The sequence below is a fragment of the Lates calcarifer genome, unplaced genomic scaffold (genome assembly GCF_001640805.2).
Source record: "Lates calcarifer isolate ASB-BC8 unplaced genomic scaffold, TLL_Latcal_v3 scaffold_43_93, whole genome shotgun sequence".
Taxonomy (NCBI): Eukaryota; Metazoa; Chordata; class Actinopteri; family Centropomidae; genus Lates; species Lates calcarifer.
In genome coordinates, this window is record NW_026118163.1 from 30,468 (window position 1) to 43,925 (window position 13,458).

The following is a 13,458-nucleotide window of genomic DNA, read 5'->3' on the forward strand; positions in this document are numbered from 1 at the left end:
TTTATATTAACATCGTAGTTCCGCTTTAGTTTATTCTGCCTCTGAAATCAGATGCTTTTATTGTGAAATGATCCACCGGAAGTGGTGAGTGTGTGTTGTCTACCTTGACTCGGGAGAAGTCGCTGGTCGGTCCGGGAACAGCCGAACAGGATGAAACTTTGACCCGAAACTACAGGATAAAAATCTCCCGCTGCGGACGTCATCATGGCTCTGAAGGTAAGGCCGCTCACCTGTACCTGTCGGTGACCTCTGACCCTTTCACCTGCCGCTGGTTCACATCAGCAGAGCGAACACAGGACCGACGGTGGCTGCGGGCTCCTGCAGGAACTCCATAGGGAAATGAGTGGATTTAAAGCGTCAGGAATCGCAGAGTTTAAACAGAAGAAATCAGATGAAAACTTCAGAAACAGGTTTGAAAACTAATGTAGGAAAAATAAAAGTTTAAACACGAGAGAAAATAAACAGAAAGAGCAGGAAAAACCTGAAGCTTAACTGTTTAAACATGAAGAGAACGCAGGTAAAAACTCTGCGGGAGTCTGGTGACAAAGTCTGAACGATGTTAAAATATTTTTATAAACTCTTGAGTTTCTGCTGATGGAGAGGAAATATAATAAAGATCCTCCTGACATGTTGTTAATCCTCAACAGAAAACAAACTGGTGATTTCTGCAGGAGGGAAATTAAAATAACCTGTGAGGACATCGAACAGCTGTTATTAAAAGATATTATTCCCTGGAACAAAAAGAAACAGGATGATAATGTGAGAAAAACATAGAAATATTATTCAGAAGTTTCAGTTTTCTGCTGCAGACGTGTTCAGATGTTAAATATTACAGACAAACAGAAACTGTTTTTAACTGAATTAAATTAAGAGTTTGATAATTACAGAGATGAAGATCTGTAGTTCATATTGATCTGTCGTTTAGTTTAATCTGTAGTTTATATTAATCTGTAGTGTGAATAAATGAGACAGAACAAACAGGAACAACAGGAAGTTTCAAATACTCTCTCTTCAAATACTCTGCTATACTTCTTAGGACATGATCTGTGTGTGTCTGTGTGTGTGTGTTTGTTTGTTTGTTTGTTTGTTTCAGGCTCAGGTTCTTTATGACTTCACAGCTGAACCAGGAAACAACGAGCTGTCAGTCAGAGAGGGAGAGACGGTGACTGTGATTGACCAGGTTCAAACTACACAACACAAACTAAACAAACTACACAAACTACACAACATGTACACTGTAAACATGAGCCAGGACTCTCATGTGTGTGTGTGTGTGTGTGTGCAGACTGTGGGTGGCGGTTGGATCCAGGCCCAGAACTCCAGTGGACAAACTGGACTCGTACCTGAGGGATATTTACAGGTGAGTTCACATCAGTCTGAACCTGAATTCAGCTCCTCCCACATCCTGTTACAGATGACCAGTCTCTGAGTCTCTGAGACTCATACGGAGGCCTCAACGAGAACACTGTTTTTCAGGTGGGAATCGTTGGCGGTGGTGAAGGGGGCGGGGCTTATGTCAGTAACACTACAGAGGGGTGGGACAGTCGAGGATATACTCAAACACAACAAGGTAAGAGATTACTTCTGGAGATAATTGTAAGTTTTCAAATACATTGTGTTTGTGTAATCTGAAACATGGTGCCAACTGTACGAACAGCGCCCCCTACAATCTGATCAATATCTTATCAATACTTATTGATCAGTTTCTGTGATGAAAAAGTTTGGCTAAAGACAGAAAAGACTGTCTCCTCCTGTCTCCGTCAGCAGTTGAGGACGATGACGGCGAATGGGACGACGACTGGGATGACCAATCAGTGGGCAGTTACCGTGGTAATGAGCAGATGGACTTGGAGGGCGGAGCTTCAGGATGGAGCAGCCACGGGCCCTCCGTGAAGATCTCACTGAACAAGTACACAAACTTTCAAAATACGCAAACAAACTGATGATTTAAAGTAGATCTCAGTAGATCCCAGTGAACCTGTGTGTCCTCAGGTTTCCATTCTCCAAAGGTCCGAGTCCAGAGGTCTTCTTGTTGGCCAAACCTCCAGCTAACAACAGAGACCGACTTACTGTCTATGTGAGTAATCTACTTTATTCGTCACTGTATCACAGTTTATGTCGTCTGCTCTCTGATTGGCTCCTGTGCATCATCCAATCAGATGGGAGAGGTGGGTCCAGTCTGGTTGTACCCTCCGTCCCCTCTGGACTGTGTGATCGCCGATCCGAAGAAAGAATCCAAACTGTACGGACTGAAGAGCTTCATCGAGTACCAGATCATCCCCAACGTGAGCCAAATAATACACAGAGTACACAGTAGTACACAGTAGTACACAGTAGTACACAGTAGTACACAGTAGTACTCACTCTCTGACCCTCTGTCTTCCTCCAGACGACTAACAGACCTGTCAATCATCGCTACAAGCATTTTGATTGGCTGTATGAGCGTCTTCTGGAAAAGTTCGGCTCAGTGCTGCCCATCCCCTCGCTGCCTGACAAACAGGTCACAGGTGAGCCTTTGCCATGACAACCACACCTGCACCTGAGCCTTTGACACCTGCATGGTGCCCTCTGACCTCTGACTTCTGAGTCTGTTCCTGTGCTTTCAGGCAGGTTTGACGAGGACTTCATCAGGATGAGGATGGAGCGTCTGCAGGCCTGGATGAGTCGGATGTGTCGTCACCCCGTCGTCTCTCAGAGCGACGTCTTTCAGCTCTTCCTCACCTACAGAGACGAGAGAGTAGGTTAAGCCCCCCCCCCCCCCCCGCCGTGAGGAGGTTTGTTAGCTTTGTGCTGATTGGCTGACGCAGTGTTCTGATGTTTCAGGAGTGGAAGGCGGGGAAGAGGAAGGCGGAGAAAGACGAGACGGTGGGACCAATGATCTTCAGTCTGATTGAACCTGAAGCTGCAGAACTCAACGTCACTGAGGTGTAAGTTACTGAAACCTGTTGACTTCCTTTGCCCTGGGTTTCATCTGTCAGGCAGCAGCATTTAAAAACAGGAAGTGGTGAGTTAAAGAGGGTCTGACTGGAGCGTAAGAGGGGGAACTGTCAGCTCCTAACTGCTCCTTTCAGTCGCCCCACCAACCTGTGGTACCTTGTGGTACTCTGTGGTACCCCAACACCTCAGAGAGCTGGATGTTCTGGACCCAGGTCTACTCATCACTCAGCCCTGCCCTCCTTCTCCTCTGCCTGGTCGTACCAGAACCAGAACCATCTGGATTCTGTCTCCACTCGCCTGAACAGTTCCTTGTGCACTTGTCCTCTGACCCTGAGGATTCTCAACGCCCTGGGTAGTCCCTCCAACCAACATCCACCAGGAGTTTCCAGGTTCTCCGTCCCTCCTGTTGGCTTTCGAGGATGAGGGACTCGTGTTTTTCCAGGTTTCCAGGTCCTCAGTCCTTTCCTCCCAGGGCACCGTCAGCTCCAGAGTACCGTGTCCCTTAAACGCCACATCTGCAGACAAGAACTGGAAGCAACAGCTGTGTGTTTTACAGTGTGTGTTTGTGCATAGTAACGTGTGTTTTCTGTGTGTGTTAATGTGCAGTGAGCAGAGGTGTGAGCACTACAATCGATTCACAAAGTCGATGGAGGACGTGGTCAGAGAGCTGCTGAACGTCGGACACACCCACTGGAAACGCTGCACTGGACGTCAGTATAAACCAGTTTCTAATGTTAGGCTATAAACCAACTACACCACGGTCACATGACGTCAACGTCTCCACCACTAAGCTTCCAACTGGTCATTTCATTTAGCTCTGAGCTCTTCTACAAAAGCCTTTCTTCTTAGAAAGTTAGTGAGAGTTTGAAAGAGCGTGAGTAGAAACACAACGAGGCTGTAAAGGTGGACTGGTGAGTAGATGGGTTTTCATGTTAACGTCCCCGACAACCTCTGTAGTCTCATTTAGACACTCAGTAGCAACCGCCTTTTTTAAGACACGTAAAAGCTTCAAACATCAGGAGTGGGATGTGTATGTGTGTTTATTAATGTGCGTGCTTGTGTGTGTGCAGCGCTGCCTAAAGAGTACGAGCGGATCGGTCGAGCGTTCAGAAACCTGTCGACTGTTTTCAACAGCAGCAAATATCCAGGTGAGGACACACTTAATAAACTGCTCCTGATGGTGCGTTCACTGACACTCTGAAACCTGAGTGTGTGTAGTTTAAAGGTGAATGTTGGTGATTTTAAGATGAGGCTAAGCAGAGTGTCCCTGAACGCAGCACGGTGTTGATGTATTTTAGGAGAAGAGACATTAACTGACGCTCTGACGGCTGCTGGAAAAACCTACGAGGAGATCGCTCAAATCGTCGCACAGCAGGTCAAATGGTCAAATACTACTACACCTACTCTATGTACTCACAGTACTCCTTACAGTATATTTATATAAAAATATATTTTCATCTGACCTCTGATCACCTCTGCTGACCTTTGACCTACAGCCTCAGAAGGACCTTCACTTCCTGTTGGAGACAAACAGTGAATACAAAGGTCTGCTGGGATGTTTCCCAGAAATCATCACTGTACACAAGGTACTGCAGTACTACTACACACTGTACTACTACACACTGTGGTACTACACACTGTACTACTACACACTGTACTACTACACACTGTGATACTACACACTGTACTACTACACACTGTGGTACTACACACTGTGGTACTACACACTGTGGTACTACACACTGTACTACTACACACTGTGATACTACACACTGTACTACTACACACTGTGGTACTACACACTGTACTACTACACACTGTACTACTACACACTGTGGTACTACACACTGTACTACTACACACTGTGTACTACACACTGTACTACTACACACTGTGATACTACACACTGTATACTACACACTGTACTACTACACACTGTGGTACTACACACTGTGGTACTACACACTGTGATACTACACACTACTACATGTATAAACTTTTATTTTTGTTCATGTTTTTCCTTCAGTGTGTTTTTGTGTTGAACCCACTTGTCAGGTGAGGTGTGATGTCATGAAGGGGGTGTGGTCTCACCAGTGTGTGTGTGTGTGTGTGTGTGTGTGTGTGTGTGTGTGTGTGTGTGTCAGGCTGCAGTAGAGAAGGTGAAAGAATCCGATCGTTTAGTTTCTGCAGGAAAAATCACAAACAACGACAAGAAGACGCTGAACCATCGGATCAGCTGCATGAGCTACTGTCTGCAGGGTAACACAACAACTACACAACAACTACACAACAACTACACAACACAGACACACACTGAGTGTAACCCGACCTCTCCCTTCTCTTTGCAGCTGAGATGAATCATTTCCATAGCAACCGTATCTATGACTACAACAGAGTGATGCAGCTTTACCTGGAGCAGCAGGTGACCTTCTACCAGCAGGTAAGCTGGGGTGGGGTGGGGGGCTCCTGTACAGAGCAGCTGATGTGTGATGTCATCTCCACTCTACTCTCTGATTGGTCAGATTGTTGATAAGCTGAGAGCAGCTCTGAACCAGTTCACCACGCTGTGAGGATGATGACATCACTGGTGACATCACAGCCCAGACAACGTCGTCATGGTTACAGACGGTTTAACAAAATAAAACATTTTTAAAACTCAGTGATTCAAACTTTGTTATTTAAATCCACCTGTCTGTGGGTTTACTGGTCTGCACTGGACTCTACTGGTCTGTACTAGTCTGTACTAGTCTGTACTGGACTGTGGTCATGTGTTTGTGAGTTAAACTCTTCTTCTCTGCTGCTCAATAAACTTTTTATTTTTCTTGTTCTTCTAATAAAAATATTAAAATTTGTTTCAGAACAAACTGAAATTAAAACACGTTGATAATGAAATTGTCAGACGTCTGTTATTATTATTATTATTATTATTATTATTACAGGACGTCATTATACTGATGGTGTTTTTACAGTGTAACATGACCCTGTTTCTACTGTTTCTACTGTGGAGATCAGGGAGGTCTCACTCTGTTCCAAACTGCTGAGACAGGAAACATCAGGATTTCCTGCTGACTCAGCCTGATGGTGACCTTAGACCCTGGACAGGAAGAGGAGAGAAGCTGCAGGAACTCTGCTTACTCTTCATTTCCTTCACTGGTTCTACTGGTTTTTATCTGTTTCCACTGAAGACGGAGGAACCGAGCAGAGAAAGGTTTTCACCACAAACATCACCTGAGAATCACCTGTTCTCACAGACCCGCCCTCTGCTGGCCAATCAGCGCAGTACAGCCTTCACTGACCTGTGGTTACCATGACAACAGGCTTCACCAGGCCTTCACCAGCACCGACAAATGATCAGAAAATCCTTCATCACAGATTCTACTGTTCATTAAACCAGGTTCTCTCAACAAACTCCATTTAAAATCCGGCTGATTTAAGGAAGCTCCGCTCAGTGTTGTTCCTCACACGGTTAAAGTTTAAACTGTTTCACTGATCACTGAGGTGTTCTGATGATCTTAGCTGTTAAATATTCATTCAACTGAGCTCATATTTGATGATATTTATAATATTTAATAGTCTTTGCAATAGTAGTTGCCTCAGCAATGTTTCTTCAGGGACACACTTTAACCCGAACGTCATTAAAGATTTTGTCGTTTTATTGTAGCTGCCTTCAGTGACGACATAAAACGGCGACAGAAAAATGTTTGAAAACATTTAACTAATCAGTGAGGTCTTCTGATGAATTCGGCAAATTAATCATTACAGTATACACATAAGTAGTTAAGTATCATAACGGACACGCAGAACCAAACTCCATTTAAAATTCTCGTTATTTTTAGTTTGCCGCCTCCGATGATGATATAATGTAACATTCATAAAATATTCAAATAGATTTAACAGATGATCTCGATCCTCTGGTGAATTCGGGATTTAAATTGTAATATTTCACATTAGCGTTTCAGTGACTTTACACCAAACTGCGTTTTAAAACCGTGTATTTTACTGTCGCTGCCTTCAGTTAACTATATGCCAAATTATGACCAGGAAATATCATTCAACTGTACTAAATGTCGTCACAATTACGTCATTTTAAATGGACTTTACACCAAACTCCGTACAAAAAACAGGTTATTTAAGCTCTCCTGCTCAGTGGTGTGTTTACTGTCTAACAGTGTTTTCAGATGTGTCAGATCTCACCGAGGCTTTCTACTGAATTCCGCTGAGTTTTATTGATGTTTTCTACTGATAAACAACATCTTTTTAACCACGTCCTGCGGGGTTTCACAGGGGAAAAGAAGTTCAAATAGCGTGATTTGTGAATAGAGTTTGGTGCGGTCAGAGTGCATCACTGTACAGTTTAATGTGCTCCTGTGGTTCAGTTAAATACCTGAGTGTTGGAGTCTTCAGCGGGAAACTGGAGATGATCCGCTGCGGTCTGAGCTGCACCTGCGTCACACTCATTACATCCAGGTGTGTGTGTGTGTGTGTGTGTGTGTGAGAGAGAGAGAGAGAGAGAGAGTGAGAGAGAGAGAGAGAGAGAGAGAGAGAGAGAGAGAGAGAGAGAGAGAGAGAGACGGTGCTCTGCTGCCACCTGGCGGCTCAGGACTGAACTGCAGTGTCACAGCAGAGGCGGGAAACTGAACTTCATCTGTTTGTGTATTCTCTTCACACTTTCTATTTTATCACTGTCATAATAAAACTAATAAAAACAGAGTTTTTCAAAATAAAAGATTTTCTAACATTAACAGTTCAACTCATTTCTTCTTCTTCTTTGTTTTCTTCTTTGTCGTCTGCTCTCTGTCGCCTTTACTCTTCTTCTTTCCTGTTTTCCCTCCTCCTCCTGCTCCTTCGTTGGTGTTGATGGCTCGAGCTCTCCTCCTGCTGAGCGGCGTCTTACTGAACCACACCTGGACACAAACAGTTTTTATCAGTGAACCTGAAACTTGAATCATTGATTTCTGAATGAAACCAGATCCATTCAGTTTCTATTTCATGTTGAATCTGTTTCTACTGATCGCTCTCATGAGATTTATTTACCCTGCTGCCCACATCACCTACATACCACTGAGCATCAGACACACCTGTTTACCTGTAAACAAAGGTTATATTTCATGACCAGACTCCAAAGAAAAAAACAGACATTTTAATGAGCAGAGGACCAGAGCTGGCTCCCTCATCTGTCAGTGTGTTTGTGTTACTGTGTGGTACTTTTACTTCAGTAAAGTATCTGATTACTTCCTCCACCACCGAATGTCACAGAATAACACAGGTAAACCGACAGGTAGAAGCAGCGGTGTTCCTGCAGCTGCTCTGTTTTTTTTCAGTGGTGTCTGGTGCAGAGTGTTTCCAGCACTTTCTTCATCCTTTTAAATAAAGTTTTCTGTTGTGACCTCTGACCTTGAAGGCCTCCTCCTCCTCCCTGGTACACCGGCTCCATCCTCGACAGTGATTGGATGAATTCAGAGGCCGTCAGCGGCTGGAGGCGGAGCTTCTTCAGCCTGTGGGGGCGGAGCACTGAGCGCACCGCAGACAGGATGTGACCCGGGGTGAAACCGTCAGTGATTTTAGCCAATGAGCTGAGGTCCAGACCCGGACCAGGCTCCGCCCCCTGAGAGCGCAGCAGCTCCCTCCACAGGGCTGATGGGAAAAATGTTAGCGATAGCATGAAGCTACATGCTAATGTAGCATAGAAGATTACAGCAAATAGGCTAACATGCTAACGTGTTAGCATCTAATGACAACATACTGGACCCAGTCTGGACCTGGTCCAGTCTGTGGACCACATGAAGCTGTACCCAGTCTGGAGCTGTAGTCCGGTTTGGGGATTGGGACGATCTTCTTCCAGACTTTACAGAACGGTTTGGTTTCAGCATCGAATGGCCTCCGAGTCGTCCCGATCACCAGGACTTGATCCTCCGGTCTCAGAGTCCTCAGAGATCTCAGCAGGTCCCTCTTCATCCTCCGAGGGTCAGACTGGAACAGAGACAGAGACTGAGCTGGACCAGGACCAGGACCTGGACCTGGACCTGGACCTGGACCTGGTCCGGGTGTTTCCTCACCTCTCTGTTGCTCTTCCTGGTTTTCTTGGAAAAGGTTTTCTCTACGTCTTCAATCCAGATCACCGACGGCTGCAGCTCACCTGCTACCTGACACACGGACCAATCAGAGAGCAGGAAGACGATGACGTCACACACACCTGCTACATCTGTTTATACCAGCATCAGTGTTTCCAGGACTTTCAAGGATATTTTTCATGTTGTCAAGCATTCAAGGACTTCCATGATGCTCCAAAGGACAGACTTTTAGATATTTTCCAGGTTTTCCAGACCTGCAGTCTCACCTTGAAGACCAGGTGCAGCAGGTAGGCAGCCCCCCCTCTACCAGGGTACCTGTGGCTCAGGTGGGTGGGGCTCAGGTGGAACAGGTGAGCCCCGGTCTCGCTGCAGATCGCCTGGACCAGCATCTTCTTCCCGACTCCAGACGGACCAGCCAGGAGCAGAGTCTTCTCCAGGACCACCTGGGATCCTGGAGGGAAAACCAAGGACCACTGTCAGCCTCTGTTTATACATTCATTCATTTTTTCCAGGTTTTCCAGGATGTGTAAGCTCTACTGACACCTGCAAATTCCAGGAGAAGCTCAAGATAGATTCAAGGATATACTCCAGGTTTTCCAGGATAATGTCATCCTTTCCAATTAAATCCTGGAAATGCCTCAAGGCCTGGAAAATCCTGCAGAAACTTTTAATGTGAAGCAAACAGTCATCCTGGAAAACCTGGAAACCTTGAATTGTTATTGACAGGTTATTGACAGGTTATTGACAGACCCAGCGGCAGCACGCCGTACAGAGTGACGAGCTGTCGGACGTCAGACAGAGACGGCATCGGTTCAATGTTCACCTGTCGCAGAGTCGAGGCCAGGTAACTGAACTCACCTGAAGGAGACAGACAGAGGTGATCAGCATGTGATGATCATGTGATCATCTCTCAGGTGTGAACGTGTTGTTACCGATGAACTGAGAGATTCTGATGTTCTCTGGTCTGATGAGGAAACAGTTTTCAACCAGCTCCTCACACAAAGACTGGAGAGACCTGCAACACAGAGAACCAATCACAGCTCAGGACACAGAGACAGGAGCCAATCACAGCTCAGGTAAACTCACCTGTCTGCTGTCAGGTCTCTCTCTTTTTTCTTCTTCTTGTTTTTTTTTTTCTTCTACAAAAACAAACACGCATCAGGAGTTTTAATGAGACGCCACCCGTCTGGTCCATCCAGCCCACTGAAACAAACACCCCCAGGTGAGTTCACCTGAACAGGTGTCATTTACTGACCTTGACTTTCTTGTTTCCTTTCTTGGTCTTCTTTGTTTTGTCAACGACCAGTTTGAAGGTCTTTAGCTCCGCCCTCATCAGCTCATCCACCTGGAGATCAAAATCAAACGCACCCTGAGACACAGGCTCACCTGGACGTGTTCACCTGAGTGAGTTTAGGTAACTTACCTGGAGTCTGACTTCCTGTTCCACTTCCTGTCTCTTCTCCTCTCTGAGCAACTGCACGTCAACGGTCATCTGAGGGTTGTCACGGCAACACCACACATCTGAACACACACGAAGGAACAGGAAGTGTCAGAGCTTTTATTTTCTCAGGACGAGACAGAAGTGTTTGACCAAGACGACACTGTTAAAAAAGAGATGAACTGATCCAGGTGCAGCCGAGAGACTCAGAGCAGCCACTTCCTGTGTGGAACACCAGGGTCAGAGGTCACCGCTCCCTCAGGCTCCAGCAGGAGAGTCACACTGTGAAGTAACTCCAGGAGTTACTCAGTGTGTGAAGTCAGTCTGTTATTATATCACCCTGTGGTTACTAAGTTACTCCTTACTCTGACAACGAGTCATTAAACTACACACAGTGTGTGTGTGTGGTGTGTGTGTGTTGTATCTTTGTGAGGACCGACCTCTGAAAACTCTGTGTGCTGCAGAAAGATCAGGGAGGAAACAGCTGGAAACATCTGTGCCACATCTGTCAGTCTACGGGACAGAGCAGAGACTGTGGTGAACTCACTGTAAAAGAACCTGAACCTAGTTCTGGTCCTGGTCCTGGTCCTGGTCTTTACCTCTGTCTCTTCTTTCTTCTTCTTTTTCTTCTTCTTCTCCTCTCTCTCCGTCTCTCTGGCCGACAGCTCGGCTGAAACCTGAACATTATCTGTTTTAGGCCATCGAGTTGCTCAGAGGTCAGAGGTCAGAGGTCAGAGGTCACCTACCTGTTCAGGTGTTTTCTGAGCAAACAGAGCAGCTGATCCTCCGTCCTCCTCGTCTGGGAGATCTGGAAACCTCCCTGTGGCATCTCTGAGAGAGAAGAACCAATCAGCTCAGGACACAGAGACAGGAGCCAATCACAGAGGAGGAACCGAGGGAACCAGGAAGTGTCTGATACCCAAGGTTCTGGTCTGACCTGTACTCGAGGAACCACTGTCGGATCTGGTCCTGCAGAGTCTCCTTCATGTCGGTTCCCTCCACCCTGAGAACTGACTGCTTCACACTGAGCTGGGCTCTCCGGTACTCCTCCTCATTCTGGTCCTGGATCAGCCTCAGACCTGCTGAGACCTGCTGGGCCTGGAGCTGGGCTGGACTGGGACCAGGAGGCTCAGCCGGGATCTGAAGAACCAGAGAAACCGTAAGAGGAGGAACTGGAGGAACCAGAGTTCATGTTTGAATAAAACTAGAAACGTTCTGTTACCATTCCGAGAAAGATCATCTCTTCAGTCCGCTCTCTGTTGGCGATCCTCCTCTGAACGTGTCCTCTCCACACCTGAAACACACACTCAGGTGTTCACTCCTGTCTCCATGATAACGAACCAGACATCAACATCCTGTTTATCAATCATTATCTATCAATCAATTATTGATTCATGTAAAACTGTAGAATGTGTGTTTGAGCTGATTCAGGTGTAAAGTCAGAACTAAAATATTCTGATGGGTTCTACTGGTTTTACTCAGGTGTTCTACAGGTAAACTCAGGTGTTTCTGCGTGACATGAATCCTTTGTGATCCACCTGAGGAAACCTGACATCTGAAATCCTGACTGAGCGTGCTCAGTTCACGGTCGGGGTCGGGGCAGAGCTGACAGGTGAACTGACCCTCACCTGACCTCACCTGTCTGAACATGACGCTGATGTCACAGCTTCCTGTTAAGATTTAGATTAATGGGATTAAACAGCAGTTCTCCTCAAGTGGATTAGACCCGGTACCTTCTGGATCTGGATTGCGGCCTGGTCCAGGCTCAGGTGTGTTGGTCTCCAGGTGTGTCTCCTGCCGTCTCGCTCTGATTGGACGAGCTCAGTCATGAACCGAGCTCTTATTCGTCCCTGCCGAGCGCGCTCAGACGCCTGCAGGAGTCGGACTGCCTCCTCCAGATTCAGGACAGGGACTGAGGAGGTCTGGACCAGGACCAGAGACACATCAGAGTCTGTTGAACTTTATTAAACTTTATTAAACTCACAGTCTGCTAAAGTTATTTTAACAAGTCGTTTCTCACCGTCTGATTGGCTCGTTGTTTCTCCAGGATGTTGGACACGATAGTGTGTTTGAGTCTCTGCTGCTCAGTCCAGTTTCTGAGGAAACACCGTGGGAGGGGCACCTCCAGGTCCTTCTGGAGACACAGAGAGAGAAAGGGGGTCAGCCTCAGACCTGATCCCCTTTGGACCTGATCCACTTTGGACCAGGTCTGATGGTTCTCCTGCAGACTGATGGTGGATCAGGTCTGGAGGTCTCATGGACTCACCGGGGTCATCTTAAGGTCAAGCAGCAGCTCATCAAAGTAGTGGAACTCGGACAGGTCCAGCTCCACCATCTGAGCCTTGAGTTCCAGGAGTCGACCCATCAGCCCCTCCAGGACTGTCCGGACGGCCCTCCTCTTCTGGGGCTGGACCAGCTGCTCGTAGACCTCCTCCAGATCCCGGAAGATCTGCAGGTACTTCAGGTAGAGGACAGCCCGGTCCTGGAGGACCTGCAGTTGGTCCCTCTGAGGTCCAGGAGGGTCTGAGGGAACCTCGTCCTGGAGGAGGTCCTGGAGGGTGTCATGAGCCGTGGCCCACTTCCTGTTAGAGGAGGGGGGGGGGGTCTGAAGACTGAGTTTTAGTCTGGATCAGAGACCCAGGGTTTAAAGGTTGAACCTGAAGCAGTGCATGCTGGGAAATGTGGAAACAGCTGTTTGTTTTCACACGTTCAAAACCTCATAGAGAAAACTCTGGTTTTAAGCCGTCGTCATGGAAACACCAACACAACCTCTCTGCCTGGAAACATGTTCAAGGATTTTCAAGGAAAACGACTCGAGGTAAAAACTCAGAGGAGGAATCAGAGCCTTACCTGTGTGACGTCATCACCTGTCGGAGCTCAGGATCTAAGATTTGATGTTTTTCAGTCAGAGTCCTGGAGCAGAGACTGCAGGTCCTGGTCCCTCCGGGTCCGGGTCCCTCCTCCTCTGTGTCTGAGCAGCGGAGCGTGGCAACCAACAAATACAACGCCGCG

The 13,458-nt window shown here is 46.8% G+C and overlaps 2 protein-coding genes across 3 annotated transcripts; one reads left to right on the plus strand and one right to left on the minus strand.

Annotated features, from left to right (window-relative positions):
* Window positions 1-56: 56 nt before the first annotated feature.
* LOC108881129 (sorting nexin-9) lies at window positions 57-5,829 on the plus strand. Of its 2 annotated transcripts, none has more exons than XM_018672952.2 (17): window positions 57-216; window positions 1,094-1,180; window positions 1,286-1,360; window positions 1,477-1,570; window positions 1,765-1,909; window positions 1,993-2,077; window positions 2,160-2,285; window positions 2,390-2,507; window positions 2,607-2,737; window positions 2,824-2,927; window positions 3,544-3,647; window positions 4,008-4,085; window positions 4,236-4,312; window positions 4,434-4,523; window positions 5,082-5,196; window positions 5,286-5,377; window positions 5,460-5,829. In XM_018672952.2, the coding sequence occupies exons 1-17, from the start codon at window positions 205-207 to the stop codon at window positions 5,505-5,507; spliced, it is 1,581 nt and encodes a 526-aa protein (XP_018528468.1). In that variant the 5' UTR covers window positions 57-204; the 3' UTR covers window positions 5,508-5,829. The 2 variants fall into 2 exon arrangements, with proteins under 2 accessions (XP_018528468.1, XP_018528469.1); XM_018672953.2 differs by having other exon boundaries at window positions 1,768-1,909.
* Window positions 5,830-6,572: 743 nt separating this feature from the next.
* LOC108881112 (dynein regulatory complex protein 11-like) lies at window positions 6,573-13,413 on the minus strand. Its single transcript, XM_051069590.1, is given in 20 exon segments — window positions 6,573-7,841; window positions 8,332-8,352; window positions 8,354-8,571; window positions 8,730-8,907; window positions 8,994-9,080; window positions 9,275-9,459; window positions 9,759-9,866; window positions 9,941-10,023; window positions 10,095-10,147; window positions 10,264-10,353; window positions 10,432-10,529; window positions 10,887-10,959; window positions 11,046-11,123; window positions 11,193-11,277; window positions 11,384-11,586; window positions 11,669-11,740; window positions 12,180-12,368; window positions 12,467-12,580; window positions 12,713-13,028; window positions 13,297-13,413. Coding segments are annotated over 20 exon segments (2,418 nt in total). The 5' UTR covers window positions 13,311-13,413; the 3' UTR covers window positions 6,573-7,688.
* Between the last annotated feature and the right edge of the window lie 45 nt (window positions 13,414-13,458).